Source organism: Entelurus aequoreus, linkage group LG07 (genome assembly GCF_033978785.1).
Source record: "Entelurus aequoreus isolate RoL-2023_Sb linkage group LG07, RoL_Eaeq_v1.1, whole genome shotgun sequence".
NCBI classification, from domain to species: Eukaryota; Metazoa; Chordata; class Actinopteri; order Syngnathiformes; family Syngnathidae; genus Entelurus; species Entelurus aequoreus.
Window position 1 is genome coordinate 3,133,672 of NC_084737.1, and position 23,182 is coordinate 3,156,853.

Below are 23,182 nucleotides of genomic sequence, written 5' to 3' on the forward strand. Positions count from 1 at the left end.
CCTTCGTCGCGCCGTCGATCGCTGGAACGCAGGTGAGCACGGGTGTTGATGAGCAGATGAGGGCTGGCTGGCGTAGGTGGATAGCTAATGTTTTTAGCATAGCTCTGTCGAGGTCCCGTAGCTAAGTTAGCTTCAATGGCGTCGTTAGCAACAGCATTGCTAGGCTTCGCCAGGCTGGAAAGCATCAACTGTGTGGTTACAGGTCCAGGTTTTGGTAGGAATGTTTATCTTCTGTCTATCCTTCCAGTCGGGCTTATTTCTTCTGTTTCTATCTGCAGCTAAGCACGATGCTATCACGTTAGCTCCGTAGCTAAAGAGCTTCACCGATGTATTGTCGTGGAGATAAAAGTCACTGTGAATGTCCATTTCGCGTTCTCGACTCTCATTTTCAAGAGGATATAGTATCCGAGGTGGTTTAAAATAGAAATCCGTGATCCACAATAGAAAAAGGAGAGAGTGTGGAATCCAATGAGCCAGCTTGTACCTAAGTTACGGTCAGAGCGAAAAAAGATACGTCCTGCACTGCACTCTAATCCTTCACTCTCATGTTCCTCGTCCACGAATTTTTCATCCTCGCTCAAATTAATGGGGTAATCGTCGCTCTCGCTGCTGGTGTAAATAAACAATGGGGAAATGTGAGGAGCCTTTCGACCTGTGACGTCACGCTACTTCCAGTACAGGCAAGGCTTTTTTTTATCAGCGACCAAAAGTTGCGAACTTTATCGTCGATGTTCTCTACTAAATCCTTTCAGCAAAAATATGGCAATATCGCGAAATGATCAAGTATGACACATAGAATGGATCTGCTATCCCCGTTTAAATACCGGTAAGAAAATTTCATTTCAGTAGGCCTTTTAAAAAAAAATTTTAAAAAGACAACTTTAGATTTTAAAAAATTTTTTTTTTTTTTTTTTTTTTTAATAATGTCCTGCCCAGCTTCTCAGGCAAATCATATAGTAGATGTAGATGCCCATATCGGCTGTTCACATTTACTTTACAAAAGAGAAGTGTAGGATACTTCTCTTGTTGCCTTATTTGTATTTGACTTTATTAAATGTATTTATATTATCATTTGGTGCAGCCGGGCCGGAGCAGGAGGGGATAGAAAGAGAAAAAAAAGGAAGACAGGGGGGGGAATTGTGGGGACAAGAGGGGGATTAGACAGAGAGACAAAAACAACAACAGCAAACACCACAACAACAACAACAGAGCAACATCAGCAAATACTACATGTACAAATATGATGGTAAAAGTAATAGCAAATAAGCAGTTAGTGAAAAAAATAATACAGAAAGGACAATGAGCATTATTACATTAAAAATGAAGCAATATAAATACCAATAGAAATAGCGCTATTGATAATAAACAATGCCAATACTTTACCTTTTTTATCAACAATACAATTGTTCAAATGCAACAATACATATACGTAATGATAGCTTGAGATACGAAAGAATGCAGAAAAATGGAGGGGAAGAAAGAGAAGCAACCTACATTAACCTTGTAGATTGTTATAGTATTAATAGGTTAAGCTTTGTCAGTGTGCCATGTGTTATACATATATATAATCTTTAGATTGTTTTCTTTGTCTTACTTTGGCAAAAAAAAAAAAAAAAAGACATTTCGAAAATATTCCAATAAAAATATAGAAAAAAGTAAAGTTTAGATCCGTGAAGGACAGAAGAAAGTGAATGAATGTTTACAACTGAATACATTAACATATGCATAAAAATGTGTTTTGTATTTTTTTTTTTAATGAATTAAGTCTTTTTCCAAAACACAATATAGAATGTGAGATATAACAGGATCATGCATACATTTATCATTTATTTTCAAAACGCTTACATAAAAGTGGGACACCAAATATGTACTGTGGGACCCCATTTTGAAAATTCCTAGCACCAACACTGATGGCGTATTGGTGCGTGCAAAACAACAAAATACCATAGATCATTCATTCGCGGGCAGGATATGACCCGCGGGCCTTGACTTTGACATGTAGGACGTAGGGCCAAGAGGATTCATGTCTTGCCCCGTCAAAGCCAAATGTATGAAGTTGAGAAAGTACATTTTCAAAACACTCACAAAACGTATATATTACAAGCTGACAAAATGATCCACGGTAACGCAGAAATCCGCTAAAAGAGGGAATCGTATGACGTCATCCTCCCTCACTAAACCAGTGTTGACCAATTAAAAATAAGACTAGAAGTTGTTGGAACATGCGAGCATACAACATGATGCATCACAATTTCCAGTTTCTCTATTCAACATGTTGGAAAAGGAGTAGGAAGAAGCAGAGCTTATTTAATCCTACCCCTTTTCTTTACATAACAATTGCTAAAACTTTTGTTCACTTCCTGTTCTGAATTTATTCCCAATATACTCCATAAGTAATCACAATAAAAATAAATAATTGGTGAAGTAAGTTACATTTCATATGGTGAGATGAGTAAGATTATTTAGAGAATGAAAGAAGGGATGGATGAGATAAATTCAGAATGTTCATCATGGTTCATTTTCTTTATACTTTGTAAACACTTTAAGTTTGAAGAGTTTCTTGAAGTGGATCATATTAGTACATTGTTTGATTGCTTTGCTTCATCCATTCCATCATTTAATTCCACATACTGATATACTGAAGGTCTTAAGTGTTGTACGTGCATACAAATGTTTTAAATTACATTTTTCTCTAAGATTATATATCTCCTCTTTTGTTGAGAAGAATTGTTGTATATTCAGATTATAGTTTGCTTTGTGTATAATTTTAGCTGTTTGCAAATTCACTATGTGGTGGAATTTTCAGTATTTTCGATTTAATAAATAAAGTGTTTGTATGTTCTCTAAATCAGAAATACTTTATTACTCCCCGAGGGGAAATTAAGATTTTCAGCACAATCCCATTCACGATCAGACAAACATTACAGGGAGACAAAACAGGATCAAACATTACAGGGAGACAGAACAGGATCAAACATTACAGGGAGACAGAACAGGATCGCTGACGGTGCCCCTTACAAAAAAAGGTGAGAACCAGGTCAACGCTGGGGAGGGGGAGAAAAACAAATATTCAGTCTAAGCTTGGGCCCCTGGAGACGGGGTCCAGACTGAGGCCAAGGAAAAACAACCTCATAGCCATAGCACACACAAACATGTGTGTAAGAGGGAAACATCAAAGGACATTAAAAGAGCAGAGCTGATGCAATCCAACATTATGCTAATTGATCGTTTTTGTAACGTCGTTAATGAATGAAGTGTACTTTTGTAGTTATTTCCCATATTTCTACACAATAACTCAGATATGTAACACTAGTGAGCAGTAGAGAATATGAAGTGATTTTTGGTCTAGAACAGGGTTCACCAACCTTTTTGAAAGCAAGAGCTACTTCTTGGGTAGTGATTAATGCGAAGGGCTACCAGTTTGATACACACTTAAATAAATTGCCAGAAATAGCCAATTTGCTCAATTTACCTTTAACTCTATGTTATTATTAATAATTAATGATATTTACACTTAATTGAACGGTTTAAAAGAGGAGAAAACACGAAAAAAATGACAATTAAATTTGGAAACATAGTTAATCTTCAATTTCGACTCTTTAAAATTCAAAATTCAACCGAAAAAAAGAAGAGAAACACTTAAAAAAATTATTTATGGAACATCATTTGTAATTTTTCCTGATTAAGATTAATTTTAGAATTTTGATGACATGTTTTAAATAGGTTAAAATCCAATTTACACTTTGTTAGAATATATAACAAATTGGACCAAGCTATATTTCTAACAAAGACAAATTGTTTCTTCTAGAATTTCCAGAACAAAAATTTTAAAAGAAATTCAAAAGACTTTGAAATAAGATTTAAATTTGATTCTACAGATTTTCTAGATTTGACAGAATAATTTATTTGAATTTTAATCATCATAAGTTTGAAGAAATATTTCACAAATATTCTTCGTCGAAAAAACAGAAGCTAAAATCAAGAATTAAATTAAAATTTATGTATTATTCTTTACAATAAAAAAAAAAAAATACTTGAACATTGATTTAAATTGTCAGGAAAGAAGAGGAAGGAATTTAAAAGGTAAAAAGGTATATGTGTTTAAAAATCCTAAAATCATTTTTAAGGTTGTATTTTTTCTCTAAAATTGTCTTTCTGAAAGTTATAAGAAGCAAAGTAAAAAAATTAATGAATTTAAACAAGTGAAGACCAAGTCTTTAAAATATTTTCTTGGATTTTCAAATTCTATTTGAGTTTTGTCTCTCTTAGAATCAAAAATGTCGGGCAAAGCGAGACCAGCTTGCTAGTAAATAAATAACATTTAAAAAATAGAGGCAGCTCACTGGTAAGTGCTGCTATTTCAGCTATTTTTAGAACAGGCCGGCGGGCGACTCATTTGGTCCTTACGGGCTACCTGGTGCCCGCGGGCACCGCGTTGGTGACCCCTGATATAGAACATGTTTTTCTTTATTCATTATTGACGTGTTTCTTGCTACTATATTTTTTACATGAGATTTCCACTTCAATTTATCATCAATCATTATACCTAGAAATGTGGTTTCATTTACTCTTTCAATGTCTATTCCATCCATCCATTTTCTTATCCGAGGTGGGGTCGCGGGGGCAGCAGCCTATGCAGAGAAGCCCAGACTTACCCCTCCCCAGCCACTTCGTCCAGCTCCTCCCGGGGGATCCCGAGGCGTTCCCAGATAAGTCTTCATTTCTATTCTGTCTATTTTTGTATTTGTATTTGACTTTCTCTTCTACTGTTACCAAATTCTTTGAAACACAATCCAATCATATTTAATGGTGCCATGTAAATGGGCGGGACAAGTTGAGAATATATCCAATCACAGTTCTTGAATACGTGAGAGGGCGGGAGTTAGTGACGAAGGTGAGCCAATCAGAGGCGTTTCCTTCTGAATTGAGGAAGTTGAACGTCTCACCGGCAGTGCCGAAACTAACCTGGGATGAAGTCGACAGGACACATTTGATTTTTGACGCCTTCAGCAGGCCAGCCATCGATCAACACAAGTGTTAGGGTTCATCTGACATCACACGGACAAAGATACGACCTTCTGGAGGAAAGTTCTGTGGTCAGATGAAACACAAATAGAGCTGTTTGGCCACAATACCCAGCAATATGTTTGGAGGAGAAAAGGTGAGGCCTTTAATCCCAGGAACACCATGCCTGCCGTCAAGCATGGTGGTGGTAGTATTATGCTCTGGGCCTGTTTTGCAGCCAATGGAACTGCTGCTTTACAGGGAGTAAATGGGACAATGAAAAAGGAGGATTAGCTCCAAATTGTTCAGGACAAGCTAAAATCATCAGCCCGGAGGTTGGGTCTTGGGCGCAGTTGGGTGTTCCAACAGGACAATGACCCCAAACACACCTCAAAAGTGGTAAAGGAATGGCTAAATCGGGCTAGAATGAAGGTTTTAGAATGGCCTTACCAAAGTCCTGACTTAAAGGTGTGGACAATGCTGAAGAAACAAGTCCATGTCAGAAAAGCAACACATTTAGCTGAACTGCAGCAATTTTGTGGTCAAGTGGTCAAGCAGAAGCTTGTGGATGGCTACCAAAAGCAGGTAAACTTTCCAAGGGACATGTAAGCAAATATTAACATTGCTGTATGTATACTTTTGACCCTCACATTTTCAGTAGACCCATAATAAATTCATCAAAGAAGCAAACTTCATGAAAGTTTTACAAGTGTATGTCAACTTTTGACCACAACTATATACAGTATGTCTTAGTTTGCATGTAATTCTCTTCACTGTGTCCACAAGAAGGTAACAAAGTCCTGTTTTTTTACCCCCCCTTATTTATTAATTGGACGTTTTTCAATCCATTTGTGTAAGCATTGTTTTAAAACTGTCTAAACTTGCTTGATTTTGATGTCGTTGTACTGTGTGGACACTGGGAAATAAATGATACAATCTGCATAATGTTTTAATGTAAAACAAGTCATTTATCAAACATTCCTTCATCTTAAAAATCAGCAAATATACGACAGGAGAAATACTTTCAGGAGTTGCTCTGTGATGCGTCTCTGTCAACTTCCTGCTGTCTTTGCATGGTGGAAGACGTCGCCTGACCGCCCTCGCCACGGTCCACATCCTCCTGCTCGCCACGGTCCACATCCTCCTGCTCGCCGTGGTCCACATCCTCCTGCTCGCCACGGTCCTCATCCTCCTGCTCGCCACGGTCCACATCCTCCTGCTCGCCACGGTCCACATGCTCCTGCTCGCCACGGTCCACATCCTCCTGCTCACCACAGTCCTCATCCTCCTGCTCGCCACGGTCCACATCCCCCTGCTCGCCACGGTCCTCATCCCCCTGCTCGCCACGGTCCTCATCCTCCTGCTCGCCACGGTCCCTCGCCTCAGTCCTCGACCGCCTGGTAAACCCACCTCCGCTTCTCCTTCTCCCAGCTTCCCCGTCCCCGTGGTGGTCCTGTCTCTTGTTGGCCGCTCCGGCACATTTGTGGTCTCTGTAGTAACTCTGCCTGGAGAAGCCTTTGCTGCAGGCGGCGCAGCGGAAGCGGTAATCGTCCGTGTGCGACTGCTGGTGCTCCAGCATGTGTGCCCGCCGACTGAACGCCTTGTGACAGAGCTGACACTTGAAGGGCTTGATGCCTGGATGGAGGTAACACACACACACACACACACACACACACACACACACACACACACACACACACACACACACACACACACACACACACACACACACATTAGGAGAAAAGCATCATTAGGTCAAGTAGAGCAGTACCCTAACTGTGTTTTTCAACCTTTTTTTAGAGCCAAGGCACATTTTTTGCGTTGAAAAAATGCAGAGGCACACCACCAGCAGAAAACATTAAAAAACGAAACTCAGTAAAAACTCGTTGTAGGACTTTTTTGCTGTTTTCCTGTGTGTAGTGTTTTACCTCAGTGTTTTTATATATGTTATAGACATAATATAATATATCTGTATATATATTAGTTTGTACACATGTTATGTATGTATTCATATATATGTTAGATTTTTTATTGCGATATTAGTCTATTTATACCTGCATTGTCCTTTCCATCCTTACACTTTCCATCATTGTAACTGACCTACTGTGTTGAACAATTTCCCTTGTGGATCATTAAAGTTTGTCTAAGTCTAAGTCTAAGTTCAACCACTGTGCCGCGGCACACTAGTGTGCTGTGAGATACAGTCTGGTGTGCCGTGGGAGATGATCTAATTTCACCTATTTGGGTTAAAAATGTTTTCTGCAAAGCAGTAATTATAGTCTGAAAATGATGTGTTGTTGTTGAGTGTCGGTGCTGTCTAGAGCTGGGCAGAGTAACCGTGTAATACTCTTCCATATCAGTAGGTGGCAGCAGGTAGTTAATTGCTTTGTAGATGTCGGAAACAGCAGGAGGCAGTGTGCAGGTAAAAAGGTATCTAATGCTTAAACCAAAAATAAACAAAAGGTGAGTGCCCCTAAGAAAAGGCATTGAAGCTTAGGGAAGGCTATGCAGAACGAAACTAAGACTGAACTGGCTACAAAGTAAACAAAAACAGAATGCTGGACGACAGCAAAGACTTACTGTGGAGCAAAGACGGCGTCCACAAAGTACATCCGAACATGACGCGACAATCACCAATGTCGACACAAAGAAGGATAAAAACAAGTGAAATATTCCTGATTGCTAAAACAAAGTAGATGCGGGGAAATATCGCTCAAAGGAAGACATGAAACTGCTACAGGAAAATACCAAAAGAAGAGAAAAAGCCACCAAAATAGGAGCGCAAGACAAGAAGTAAAACACTACACACAGGAAAACAGCAAAAAAGTCCAAATAAGTCAGTGTGTGATGTGACAGGTGGTGACAGTACACCTACTTTGAGACAAGAGCTTTAGTGATGCATACTTGGTTATGCTTTAAAGCAGGGGTCACCAACCTTTTTGAAAGCAAGAGCTACTTCTTTGGTAGTGATTAATGCGAAGGGCTACCAGTTTGATACACACTTAAATAAATTGCCAGAAATAGCCAATTTGCTCAATTTACCTTTTACTCTATGTTATTGTTAATAATTAATGATATTTACACTTAATTGAACGGTTTAAAAGAGGAGAAAACACGAAAAAAATGACAATTACATTTTGAAACATAGTTTATCTTCAATTTCAAGTCTTTAAAATTCAAAATTCAACCTAAAAAAAGAAGAGAAAAACTTAAAAAAATAATTTATGGAACATCATTAGTAATTTTTCCTGATTAAGATTAATTTTAGATTTTTGATGACATGTTTTAAATAGGTTAAAATCCAATATACACTTTGTTAGAATATATAACAAATTGGACCAAGCTATATTTCTAACAAAGACAAATCATTATTTCTTCTAGATTTTCCAGAACATTTTTTTTTAAATTCAAAATACTTTGAAATAAGATTTAAATTTGATTCTACAGATTTTCTAGATTTGGCAGAATAATTTTTTTGAATTGTAATCATAATAAGTTTGAAGAAATATTTCACAAATATTCTTCGTCGAAAAAACAGAAGCTAAAATGACGAATTAAATTAAAATGTATTTATTATTCTTTACACTAAAAAAAATAAAAAAATACTTGAACATTGATTTAAATTGTCAAGAAAGAAGAGGAAGGAATCTAAAAGGTAAAAAGGTATATGTGTTTAAAAATCCTAAAATCATTTTTAAGGTTGTATTTTTTCTCTAAAATTGTCTTTCTGAAAGTTATAAGAAGCAAAGTAAAAAAATGAATGAATTTATTTAAACAAGTAAAGACCAAGTCTTTAAAATATTTTCTTGGATTTTCAAATTGTATTTGAGTTTTGTCTCTCTTAGAATTAAAAAATGTCGGGCAAAGCGAGACCAGCTTGCTAGTAAATAAATACAATTTAAAAAATAGAGGCAGCTCACTGGTAAGTGCTGCTATTTGAGCTATTTTTAGAACAGGCCAGCGGGCTACTCATCTGGTCCTTACGGGCTACCTGGTGCCCGCGGGCACCGCGTTGGTGACCCCTGCTTTAAAGTCATATCCAACAATTGCCACAACGACTTTTTACTGAGTTTCCTTTGTTAATGATTTCTGCTGGTGGTGTGCCTACGCATTTTTTCAACGCAAAAAAATGTGCCTTGGCTCAAAAAAAGGTTGAAAAACAGTGTTTTACTGTACATATTTCTGCCAAATCTCCCTGTGTTTTCCTCTCTTGGCCCCCAAGTTGCCAGAGAAACCGCATAGCAATTGTTTTTTTTAATTTTTAAAATTATTTTGGTGTTCTAAAAGTGTTAAGTCCACTATATTTGTGGATGCTGACATGGTTGTAAAGATTGAAAGGGTGTATTTACTGACCTGAATGTGACAGAATGTGTGCCTTGAGTTTGTCTGGTCTGTTGAATTCTTTGCTGCAGCCAACGTGTGTCCTAATGAAAAAGTCACATTAACACAAAGTGTGTCTTTTATTCCAAGATCTTTTTCTTTTCTTTTGTGCTTACCTGAAAGGACACTTGTATTTTTTGAAGGGCTCATGGATGAGCATGTGGCGCTTAACTTTGTCCTTCCTGTTGAACGTGGCGTCGCACACGGAGCATTTGTACGGTTTCTCCCCTGGAAAGTGGAATTAATATTTAGTGGACATTTCTAATGTTGTGGCCCTTAGTACGACATCTGGTGTATTGTATGACTGAAGGAGGTATGTCCCCATCAGAGTTTTAGGCACCGATTCAATATTAATCATCCATAGTTAAGATCGGCCGATAGGAGTCACATGTATTAACTGTAGATTTCTTATTTATTTACAGTGTAACAATATCAACACAATATTATATATGTATTATTATTATTATTATAAGAGTTCCTTACTCATTTTAATACATACAAATACAAAAGCAGTGAAGTTGTCACGTTGTGTAAATGCTAAATAAAAAGAGAATACAACAAATCCTTTTCAACTTATATTCAATTGAATAGACTGCAAGACAAGATATTTCATGTTCACACTGAGAAACTTTTTTTTTTGTGCAAATAATCATGAACTTAGAATGTAATGGCAGCAACACATTGCAAAAAAAGGCTTTTTTTTTTTACCAGTGTGTTACATGGCCTTTCCTTTTAACAACACTCAGTAAAGGTTTGGGAAGTGAGGAGACACATTTTTGAAGTGGAATTCTTTCCCATTCTTGCTTGATGTACAGCTTAAGTTGTTCAACAGTCTCCCTTCTCATATTTTAGCCTTCATATTTTCAATGTCTGGACTACAGGCAGGCCAGTCTAGTACCTGCACTCTTTTACTACGAAGCCACGTTGATGTAACACGTGGCTTGGCATTGTCTTGCTGAAATAAGCAGGGGCGTCCATGGTAACGTTGCTTGGATGGCAAGTTGCTCCAAAAGCTGTATGTACCTTTCAGCATTAATGGTGCCTTCACAGATGTGTAAGTTACCCATGTCTTGGGCACTAATACACCCCCATACCATCACACATGCTGCCTTTTACACTTTCACCCTAGAACAGTCCGGATGGTTCTTTTCCTCTTTGGTCCACAGTTTCCAAAACAATTTGAAATGTGGACTCGTCAGACCACAGAACACTTTTCCACTTTGTATCAGTCCATCTTAGATGAGCTCGGGCCCAGCAAAGCCGGCAGCGTTTCTGGGTGTTGTTGATAAATGGCTTTGGCTTTGCATAGTAGAGTTTAACTTGCACTTACAGATGTAGCGACCAACTGTAGTTACTGACAGTGGGTTTCTGAAGTGTTCCTGAGCCCATGTGGTGATATCCTTTACACACTGATGTCGCTTTTTGATGCAGTACCGCCTGAGGGATCCAAGGTGTGTAATATCATGGCTTACGTTCAGTGAGTTCTCCACATTCTCTGAACCTTTTGATGATATTACGGAGCGTAGATGGTGAAATCCCTAAATTCCTTGCAATAGCTGCTTGAGAAATGTTGTTCTTAAACAATTTGCTCAGGCATTTGTTGACAAAGTGGTGACCCTCGCCCCGTCCTTGTTTGTGAATGACTGAGCATTTCATGGAAGCTGCTTTTATACCCAATCATGGCACCCACCTGTTCCCAATTAGCCTGTTCACCTGTGGGATGTTCCAAATAAGTCTTTGATGAGCATTCCTCAACTTTCTCACTCTTTTTTGCCACTTGTGCCAGCTTTTTTTAAACATGTTGCAGGCATCAAATTCCAATTACCGGTAAGCTAATATTTGTAAAAATAAAAATAAAAATAATGTTTTCCAGTTCGAATGATAAATATCTTGTCTTTGCAGTCTATTCAATTGAATATATATACATATATGTATATATATATATATATATATATATATATATATATATATATATATATATATATATATATATATATATATATATATATATATATATATATATATATATACATATATATATATATATATATACATACATATATGTATATATACATATATGTATATATACATATGTATATATACATATATATATGTATATATACATATGTATATATACATATATATATGTATATATACATATGTATATATACATATATATATATACATATATATATGTATATATACATATGTATATATACATATATATATGTATATATACATATGTATATATACATATATATATATGTACATATATATATATACATATATATATATGTATATATACATATGTATATATATATATATATATACGTATATATATACATATATATACGTATATTTATACACCCCTGCTATAAATACGACCGGTAACTGTTTATGGCCACTTTTGTTGTAGTATATTTGTTCATCCTATGATTACATATGGGATGCGAGGGGCGGGGGTTACCCACATATGCGGTCCTCTCCAAGGTTTGTCATAGTCATTCACATCGACATCCCACTGGGGTGAGTTTTTCCTTGCCCTTATGTGGGCTCTGTACCGAGGATGTGGTTGTGGCTTGTGCAGTCCTTTGAGACACTTGTGATTTAGGGCTATATAAGTAAACATTGATTGATTGATTGATGTCTATCTTATGTCAGCGCCGAAGTCGTAAAATTAGCGGTTCACCTGACATGTTTTTGGTGATTGATTAAGAGCTGAGTCTTTTTCTTAGCTGCCGCCTTGTTTTATCATATATTACTGCCTACTTTGCGCAATAAATCAACAAAAAAAAATCCGTACTTTGGAGCAATGTTCACGGACTCGAGTATTTAGCTTGTTCACTTGTCATGATAGGCGAGCGATGATGGTGGTGGTGGTGGAGGGAAGAGTGGTTTGATGTTGGATGCTAGAAAATATCCGATGCGTTGCAACAGTCAGCCTCAACGCAACGGGCGACTGTACCTATAAGGCAGTGGTCCCCGGACCGGGTCCGGGGACCACTCCAGGTTTACAGCGTCCTCACCTGAGTGAATGCGTGTGTGCAGTTTGAGGTAGTGTTCTGTCTTGAAGGCCTTCTTGCACATGTGACACTTGAACCTTCCGCCAATGCCGTGAGTGGGGAGATGGCGCCGGAAGTACCTCTCGCTCGGGAACACCTGCAGACACGGGGTTTCTAATTAGCACCGTGTCAAAAAAACAATGCTGTTGCCAGCTGTGGCTGACGGCCGCCTTCCAAAGTGGGTTTGGTTTTTTAACTCTTCATTTGAAGTATGATTACGACTATTACAACAGCGGCTCTGTTTTATAAAGACGTCTTGCACGACACATTGTGGTGGTAGTGGTAGAAAAGGTCATATTGGAGGTGTGGTGCCTCAAATACACTATATTGCCAAAAGTATTTGGTCACATGCATGGACTCACAAATGAAGTTGAGGTGCCAATCCAATTCCTAACCCATAGGGTTCAATATGACCTTTTGCAGCTATTACAGCTTCACCTCTTCTGGGAAGGCTGTCCACAAGGTTGCCGAGTGTGTTTTTAGGAATTTTCCACCATTCTTCCAAAAGCGCATTGGTGAGGTCACACACCAGTGTTTCCCACACATTCATTTATTTGTGGCGGCCCGCCACGAAAGAATTACGTCCGCCACAAATTTAAAAAAAAATATATATATATATATATATATATTTTTTATTTTTTGTCCTGTCCAGTTTCTCAGGCAAATCATATAGTTGATGTAGATGCCCATATAGGCTGTTCAGATTTACTTTACAAAAGAGAAGTGTAAGATTGATTGATTGATTGATTGAGACTTTTATTAGTAGGTTGCACAGTGAAGTACATATTCCGTACAATTGACCACTAAATGGTAACACCCGAATAAGTTTTTCAACTTGTTTAAGTCGGGGTCCACTTAAATTGATTCATGATACAGATATATACTATCATATATACTATCATCATAATACAGTCATCACACAAGATAATCACATTGAATTATTTACATTATTTACAATCAGGAGTGTGGAGGGGGGGTGGGGTGGGTGGGGATATGGACATCAAGTAGTGGACATAGAGAGAGAGAGAGAGAGAGAGAGAGAGAGAGAGATCAGAAGGCATAAGAAAAAGAATCTGCATTTGATTGTTTACATTTGATTATTAGCAATCCGGGGAGGGTGTTAGTTTAGGGTTGTAGCTGCCTGGAGGTGAACTTTTATAGCGGTTTTGTAGGAGGATAGAGATGCCCTTTCTTTTATACCTGTTGGGAGCGCATTCCACATTGATGTGGCATAGAAAGAGAATGAGTTAAGACCTTTGTTAGTTCGGAATCTGGGTTTAACGTGGTTAGTGGAGCACCCCCTGGTGTTGTGGTTATGGCGGTCATTTACGTTAAGGAAGTAGTTTGACATGTACTTCGGTATCAGGGAGGTGTAGCGGATTTTATAGACTAGGCTCAGTGCAAGTTGTTTAACTTCTCTTGTTGCCTTATTTGTATTTGACCACTACTGTTTTCTGTTTATTTGTTACTGACTGTGGCAGGACACCTCTGCCTCTGTTTCACTTTATGTTGCTGGTAAATAATATGGTTGTAGTAGTAGGCTAAAGTTAAATGATTTAGTATGCACTAATTAAAGGGGCAGAGCTTTAAGAGACATTTTAGCTTTTATATTTTATAAGATATCTTTTTTGTAAGAACCACAATTAATAAATATATTTCAGTGAATAACTTATTGTTCAAATCTGTATATAAATATGTACATAAAGTGTTGTAATTATATTGTAAAATGGATGGATGGATGGACGTTGAATACAAAACTGTTACTATTAATTAGTAAGTATACATTTTTTTAGCCTTTTTAGAGAAAATCATATCATTGTAGTAAATTATGCAAATTACTCGATGATGTCATGGTGACCACGCCCATAGCCACGCCCCCACCGCCACAGGTATCTTGGCAGTTTATGGGAAACACTGCACGCTGATGTTGGTGGAGAAGGCCTGGCTCTCATTCTCCGTTCTAATTCATCCCAAAGGTGTTCTATCGGGTTCAGGTCAGGACTCTGTGCAGGCCAGTCAAGTTCATCCACACCAGACTCTGTCATCCATGCCTTTATGGACCTTGCTTTGTGCACTGGTGCACAGTCATGTTGGAAGAGGAAGGGGCCCGCTCCAAACTGTTTCCACAAGGTTGGGAGCATGGAATTGTCCAAAATGTTTTGGAGCATTCAAAGTTCCTTTCACTGGAACTAAGGGGCTAAGCCCAACTTCTGAAAAAACAACCCCACCCCATAATTCCTCCTCCACCAAATTTCACACTCTGCACAATGCAGTGAGAAATGTAGTGTTCTCCTGGCAACCTCCAAACCCAGACTGGTCCATCAGATTGCCAGATGGAAAAGTGTGATTCATCAGTCCAGAGAAGGCGTCTCCACTGCTCTAGAGTCCAGTGGTGACGTGCTTTACACCACTGCATCCCACGCTTTGCATTGGACTTGGTGTTGTATGGCTTAGATGCAGCTGCCCGGCCATGGAAACCCATTCCATGAAGCTCTCTGCGTACTGTACGTGGGCTAATTGGTAGGTGACATGAAGTTTGGAGCTCTGTAGCAAGTGACTGTGCAGAAAGTCTTTGCACTATGCTGACCTCTCTGTCAGTTCACCTGGCCTACCACTTGGTGGCTGAGTTGCTGTTGTTCCTAAACCCTTCACTTTTCTTATAATAAAGTTGACTTTGGAATATTTAGGAGCGAGGAAATTTCACGACTGGATTTGCTGCACAGGTGGCATCCTATGCGGCCCATTCTTTCACAAATGTTTGTAGAAACAGTCTCCATGCCTAAGTGCTTGATTTGATACACCGGGCCATGTGATGAGGACACCTGATTCTCATCTTTTGGATGGGTGTCCAAAGACTTTTGGCAATATAGTGTATGTGACCTTACCTTCTGGCAGTGTGGGCATGGAAAGTTGTGTGAGGCGGTCAGGAGGTGTTGCTCCAAAGCTTCTTGGGTAGAATACCGGCCTTGACATTTCACACACCTGCAGACACAAACGCGGTCAAGGGACCTCCGCCAAGGCTTCACCCGGCATTGAGAAGAACACTGACCTGTAGACCGAGGCTTCCTTGCGTGTGCTCTGCTGCGGACAGAAGCAGTGGGAGTACTGGTGCACTCCCAGTTCAAACAGAGAGGGGAACACTTTGCTGCACAGGTGGCAGCGGTACGTCAGCTGCTCCTGGTGAGTCCTGATGTGCTCCAAGAACTGATCCAGCTTCTGGAAGGTCTGGGAGCAGGACTTGACCACACACTTGTAAACCTGAGGGAGGAAAAAAAGGGGCACACCAATCGTGGTGGTTGAGCAAAAAAAAGATTGACCGCTCACCTGCTCCCCCTTGTGTTGGGTGAGGTGGGACTTGAGCTGGAAGTAGGTCTTGAACTTGCTGGAGCAGAACTGGCACTGGTAGGAGCTGTCAATCACCACAATCTGTTTGGCGTGGGCCGCGGGACCGCCGTCCTGGACGTGAGGGCGAGGTGGGTCCGGTTCATGGTCCACATCAGCGTCTGCTGCCATCTCCTCCGTTTGCTCCGAGGCTTCTGTACTCAATGAAGGTGTTAAGTGATGTAGTTAATGATAATAATTACAGATGGCCGATAATATCGGCCTGCTGATATTATCGGCCGATAAATGCTTTAAAATGTAATATCGTAAGTTATCGATATTGTTTTTTTAATTATCGGTATCGTTTTGTTTTTTTGTTTTTTATTAAATACACATAAAAAACACAAGATACACTTACAATTAGTGCACCAACCCAAAAAAACCTCTCTCCCCCATTTACACTCATTCACACAAAAGGGTTGTTTCTTTCTGTTATTAATATTCTGCTTCCTACATTATATATCAATATATATCAATACAGTCTGCAAGGGATACAGTCCGTAAGCACACATGATTGTGCGTGCTGCTGCTCCACTAATAGTACTAACCTTTAACAGTTAATGTTACTCATTTTCATTCATTACTAGTTTCTATGTAACTGTTTTTATATTGTTTTACTTTCTTTTTTATTCAAGAAAATGTTTTTAATTTATTTATCTTATTTTTTTTTTTTAAAAAAGGACCTTAACTTCACCATACCTGGTTGTCCAAATTAGGCATAATAATGTGTTAATTCCACGACTGTATATATCGGTATCGATTGATATCGGTCAGTGTTTCCCATAAACTGCCAAGATACCTGTGGCGGTGGGGGCGTGACTATGGGCGTGGTCACCATGACATCATCGAGTAATTTGCATAATTTACTACAATGATATGATTTTCTCTAAAAAGGCTCAAAAAATGTATACTTACTAATTAATAATAACAGTTTTGTTTTAAACGTCCATCCATCCATCCATTTTACAATATAATTACAACACTTTATGTACATATTTATATACAGATTTGAACAATAAGTTATTCACTGAAATATATTTATTAATTGTGGTTCTTGCCAAAAATATATCTTATAAAATATAAAAGCTAAAATGTCTCTTAAAGCTCTGCCCCTTTAATTAGTGCATACTAAATCATTTAACTTTAGCCTACTACTACAACCATATTATTTACCAGCAACATAAAGTGAAACAGAGGCAGAGGTGTCCTGCCACAGTCAGTAACAAATAAACAGAAAACAGTAGTGGTCAAATACAAATAAGGCAACAAGAGAAGTATCCTACACTTCTCTTTTGTAAAGTAAATGTGAACAGCCGATACGGGCATCTACATCAACTATATGATTTGCCTGAGAAGCTGGACAGGACAAACAAAAAAAAATAAAAAAAATTGTATTTTTATTTGTTATTTTTTTTAATTTGTGGCGGACGTAATTCTTTCATGGCGGGCTGCCACAAATAAATGAATGTGTGGGAAACACTGTCAGTATCGGTAATTAAAGAGTTGGACAATACCAGGTGTGAATGAATGATGGGTTCAGAAAAACATGTAAAGCGACTTTGGGTACTTAGAAAAGCGCTATATAAATCCCAGGTATTATTATTATTATTATCATATCGGAATATCGGCAAAAAGCCATTATCGGACATCCCTAATAATAATAATACATTTTATTTGTAAAAGCACTTTACATTGAGCAAACAACCTCAAAGTGCTACAGCGCATTTAAAAAAAACAAAAACAAAAAAACGATAGAGCCACAAATAGCTGCCCCCGACAAGTAAAATAAATAGTAAAAAAAAATAACAATAATAAAAACTAGAACAGCCTAATAGCTAGAACTAGCACACATCTATCTAAAAAAAAGGCTTTTTTCTTGTGTGGTGTTCGGGTCTGTGGGACCGTTTTCATTTTTTATTAAAAGAAAAATTATACAATTAATTAATTTTTCAAACTGAGACTCACTGACTTTGGCTCATTTATCAGAATACATATTTAATGACCACACACCATACACCCCCCTTACACATTTATATTACATATAAGATGTCCGGGTCCACTGGACCCGGGGCTAATAGAAGTGTGGAAATTGATGTTTACCACACACACACAGCAGGCCTAGACAGGAGGAGGACAGCGTGTAGGTAAACAGAACATCAAAGGGTCAAATGTGCGAGAAAATGAGAGCAGACAGTGTTGACAAACAATGTTGCAACCTTGTGTGGGAAGCGCAGGTGCAGAAACACAAAAGAAGAATCCCTGTGAGATGCAGAAACTGCCAGAGAACGTTCATATTGTTGTTACTCAGCCAGCGTTTGTGGGTCTGATGGACCCCTCGCATTTTGTGGCTTTTAATGCCTCACAATCAAACACTTCTATGTTCAAATACTGAACAGATGTTTATTGGGATAAGGTAAACATCTGTTCAGTATTTGAACAGAAAAGTGTTTGATTGTGAGGCATTAAAAGCCACAAAATGCAACGGGTCCATCAGACCCACAAACGCTGGCTGAGTAACAACAATATGAACATTACACAAGGGTTAAAAAGTAGGGCATGGCTGAGTAACAACAATATGAACATTACACAAGGGCTAAAAAGAAGGGCATGGCTGAGTAACAACATTATGAACATTACACAAGGGTTAAAAAGAAGGGCATGTTTGAAAAGAAGTCCCACCTGTCAGTGCCGTGTGGTCTCCCTCCGCCGCCTCATGTTGGTTACACTGCTGCTGCTGCTTAGCTTCCTCCTCACTGCTTGACACCGCCACCACCTTTACAGTGATCGGTAGCCTTGACACCGTGCTGGCCGCGCCTCTAGGCCACACCTTTTTATATCCAGAGATATCATTTTGTACAGTAGTTGGACTCGGATTACAGGTGAAACTCCAAAAAAAATGAGAATATGGTTTAAAAGTCCATTCATTTCGCAATTCAACTTCAAATGTGAAACTAACATGTGTGGCCAAACAGCTCCATTTTAGTTCCACCTGACCACAGAACTTTCCTCCAGAAGGTCTTATCTTTGTCCATGTGATGTCCGATGAAACAAAAAGAGTTGTAGAAATGATTGGAAACTCAAGACAGCCATGACATGATGTTCTTTACAAGTGTATGTACACTTTTGACCACGACTGTATGTATATATAATTTTGATGATCATGTTTTACAATTAAAAAAAACAAATATTTTGACATTTTCAATTCAAGGTTTTCATAAACTGTAAGCCATAATTATCAAAATGATATCAAAAGAAGTCTTGAAATATCTTAAGTTGCATGTTATGAGCCTGTATTAACTTCACTTTGTATAAGTTATTGTTAGTATAAACCAGGCGTACTCAACTGGCGGCCCGCCAAATCTTTTCATTTAGCCCGCCGAACATCACCCAAATAGGCTCGATGAAACCATCAAAACTAGTGTTGCTCATGCATGCAGTACCCCCGCCACCCTGCAGGGGGCAAACAGCAACGCATATGTGTCACAAAGGAGCAGCAGGGGGTTAGTAGAAGAAGACTACTCCATTCAAATCAAAAATAGCACTATCAACCTTGAAATAAATCACAAAATGCAGACTTTTAACAGCACCTGGACAACAAAGTAGGAATGTTCTGTGCTCATGTTGTTTTTTTGGCCGACTAATTCTCTGGCGATCAAAGCTCGTTTAACAAATGTAGCGATAAATATGAGCAGTAGAGGGCGATTACGCTACACTTGAGGTTTAATTGTGATGAGCCACATTCATTGTGTGCAATGTTTGCTGTGGATGTTTAAAGGCCTACTGAAATGAAATTTTTTTATTTAAACGGGGATAGCAGATCTATTCTATGTGTCATACTTGATCATTTCGCGATATTGCCATATTTTTGCTGAAAGGATTTAGTATAGAACAACGACGATAAAGATCGCAACTTTTGGTATCTGATAAAAAAAGGCTTGCCCCTACCGGAAGTAGCGTGACGTAGTCAATTGAACATATACGCAAAGTTCCCTATTGTTTACAATGATGGCCGCATGAAGTGAGAGAGATTCGGACAGAGAAAGCGACGATTTCCCCATTAATTTGAGCGAGGATGAAATATTTTTAAATGAGGAAAGTGCAAGTGAAGGACTAGTGGGGAGTGGAAGATGCTGTGAGAGGCGGGGGTGACCTGATATTCAGCTGGGAATGACTACAACAGTAAATAAACACAAGACATATATATACTCTATTAGCCACAACACAACCAGGCTTATATTTAATATGCCACAAATTAATCCTAATGCTAGCTCCTAGCTACTAGCTCGAGCTAGTTATAGCAAGCGATCAAATGTTTGGAAGCGCAGCTGTGTACTCACGTTATTGCAACTGTGTATCCAAATCAAAGTCCTCCTGGTAAGAGTCTCTGTTGTCCGAGTTCTTCCATCTTGACTGCATCTTTCGGGAATGTAAACAAAGAAGCGCCGGCTGTGTACGTGTTGTTGCTGACTTCCCTCGCAAAATAGACACTTCGCACCGACAACTTTCTTCTTTGCTTGCTCAGCTTCTTTCTCCATAATGCAATGAACAAATTGCAACAGATTCACCAACACAGATGTCCAGAATACTGTGGAATAATGAGATGAAAACAGAGCTATTTCGTATTGACTTCAATGGTGTCCGAATACTTCCGTTTCAATGATTGACGTCACGCGCATACGTCAACACTCAGAGGCGTTTCGAACCGGAAGTTTAGCGGGAAATTTAAAATGTCACTTTATAAGTTAACCCGGCCGTATTGGCATGTGTTGCAATGTTAAGATTTCATCATTGATATATAAACTATCAGACTGCGTGGTCGCTAGTAGTGGCTTTCAGTAGGCCTTTAATTTCAATATGTGTAAACATCTGTAGTTTACTGCGTGAAAGTATTAACACTAAACCTTCTATTTGATTGATGTCAAATATACAAAGGACGTTACACTTTTGTGATGTTTATTTTATGTTTACATTTTCAAAGTGTAACCTAAGTAAAGGAAGAAGTTTAAAGAAATAAAACTGAGGAAGCAAAATAATTGGAAAAAAGAAACCTCAATCCTCAACAAAACTTACTGAGCCTCTGTTTCTTCACGCTGTTAACTATCTGTGTAGCTGCACACGCTGGAATCGAGTGGCGAGGGCAGAATAATGAAGTTATTGACAGCGCAGTGTGAAAGCCCATGTGTTTACTTTGCAATTAAGTAAACAAAGTCTCAAAGGAATATAACCTGTGCAGGCACTTTCTGATGAAACATCCAAATTTGAATGTCCGGCTCTTCATTATGCAGTTGAATAAACAAACCTTTGCACCATATTCTAATATTTTGAGTTTCACCTGTGTATTGTTTTATACGAGTAAAGAAAATGGATGGCGAGAACACAGATCAATTAGAATTGTGTTGTTTTGGAGGACCTTGTGCGTCTGCATGTGCTTCTTCACGTTGGACTTTTGGGCAAAGGCTCGACCGCACACGATGCACTGAAATGGTTTCTCTCCCGTGTGACTGCAAACACGTGCACAAACAGCAGGAAGTGGTGACTTTAAAGAGAGCAAAACAACTTATTTCATCATTAAATAATGGTATTTAATGATGGATACTTCACCTCCTAATGTGCTGCTGGAGGTCAAAGTTCTTGGAGAAGATTTTGTCGCAGAAGTTGCACTTTAGCTTCAGACCTTTGGCTTTCAACGACTCTGCTGAAGACAAATTATTCATTTCTATCCATAGTTTATTGTATTTCCCATAAACTGCCAAGATACCTGTGGCGGTGGGGGCGTGGCTATGGGCGTGGTCACCATGACATTATCGAGTAATTTGCATAATTTACTACAATGATATGATTTTCTCTAAAAAGGCTCAAAAAATGTATACTTACTAATTAATAATAACAGTTTTGTTTTAAACGTCCATCCATCCATTTTACAATATAATTACAACACCTTATGTACATATTTATATACAGATTTGAACAATTATTATTATTATAATTATTCACTGAAATATATTTACTAATTGTGGTTCTTACAAAAAATATATCTTATAAAAATATAAAAGCTAAAATGTCTCTTAAAGCTCTGCCCCTTTAATTAGTGCATACTAAATAATTTAACTTTTAGCCTACTACTACAACCATATTATTTACCAGCAACATAAAGTGAAACAGAGGCAGACAGAAAACAGTAGTGGTGGTAGATAGACACAAAGCTTCATCAAACATCTGATCCACTGAACAAAGAGCTCCAAAAATCTTGATCCTACACTTCTCTTTTGTAAAGTAAATGTGAACAGCCGATATGGGCATCTACATCAACTATATGATTTGCCTGAGAAGCTGGACAGGACAAAAAAAAATCTATTTGTGTCGGCCTTAATTCTTTCGTGGCGGGCCGCCACAAATAAATGAATGTGTGGGAAACACTGGTATTGCAGTCGTCCCTCGACACATTGTGCTTCGAAGTTTGCTGATATTTTTAAACCAGATTTTACGTATTTATGGCCTAAATTAAGCATTTTTCTATCATAAAAAGGGATAAAAGAACTAAAAATACCAATATATAGTAGTACTGGTGCCCTAGATCAGTGTTTTACAACCTTTTTTGAGCCACGGCACATTTTTTTCTTTGAAAAAATGCTGAGGCACACCAGCAGCAGAAAACATTAAAAAAATGAAACTCAGCAGCCGATATTGACAATAAAAAGTCGTTGTGGCAATTGTTGGATATGACTTTAAAGCATAACCAAGCATGCTTCACTATAGCTCTTGTCTCAAAGTAGGTGTACTGTCACCACCTGTCACATCACACCCTGACTTATTTGGACTTTTCTGCAGTTTTCCTGTGTGTAGTGTTTTACTTCTTGTCTTGCGCTCCTATTTTGGTGGCTTTTTCTCTTTTTTGGTATTTTCGTGTAGCAGTTTCATGTCTTCCTTTGAGCGATATTTTCCGCATCTACTTTGTTTTAGCAATCAAGAATATTTCAGTTGTTTTTATCCTTCTTTGTGGGGACATTGTTGATTGTCATGTCATGTTCAGATGTACTTTGTGGACGCCGTCTTTGCTTCACTGTAAGTCTTTGCTGTCGTCCAGCATTCTGTTTTTGTTGACTTTGTAGCCATTTCAGTTATAGTTTCGTTCTGCATAGCCTTCCCTAAGCTTCAATGCCTTTTCTTAGGGGCACTCACCTTTTGTTTATTTTTGGTTTAAGCATTAGATACCTTTTTACCTGCACACTGCCTCCCGCTGTTTCCCACATCTACAAAGCAATTAGCTACCTGCTGCCACCTGCTGATATGGAAGAGTATTACACGGTTACTCTGCCCAGCTCTAGACAGCACCGACACTCAACAACAACACATCA

At 38.4% G+C, this 23,182-nt stretch overlaps 1 protein-coding gene across 2 annotated transcripts in view; it reads right to left on the reverse strand.

Annotated features, from left to right (window-relative positions):
* Window positions 1-5,822: 5,822 nt before the first annotated feature.
* znf341 (zinc finger protein 341) overlaps window positions 5,823-23,182 on the reverse strand; it is a 30,567-nt gene continuing 13,207 nt past the window's right edge. Inside the window, exons 7-16 of one of the 2 annotated variants that reach the window (XM_062052371.1) lie at window positions 21,429-21,522; window positions 21,238-21,328; window positions 18,507-18,654; window positions 15,771-15,982; window positions 15,496-15,704; window positions 15,332-15,428; window positions 12,411-12,543; window positions 9,501-9,612; window positions 9,358-9,428; window positions 5,823-6,639 (exon numbers count right to left, since the gene is read on the reverse strand). In XM_062052371.1, the coding sequence (XP_061908355.1) occupies window positions 6,029-6,639; window positions 9,358-9,428; window positions 9,501-9,612; window positions 12,411-12,543; window positions 15,332-15,428; window positions 15,496-15,704; window positions 15,771-15,982; window positions 18,507-18,654; window positions 21,238-21,328; window positions 21,429-21,522 (1,778 nt within the window). In that variant the 3' untranslated portion in view covers window positions 5,823-6,028. The remainder of the gene's footprint in view (window positions 6,640-9,357; window positions 9,429-9,500; window positions 9,613-12,410; window positions 12,544-15,331; window positions 15,429-15,495; window positions 15,705-15,770; window positions 15,983-18,506; window positions 18,655-21,237; window positions 21,329-21,428; window positions 21,523-23,182) is intronic. The other variant, XM_062052373.1, reaches the window with a different exon arrangement.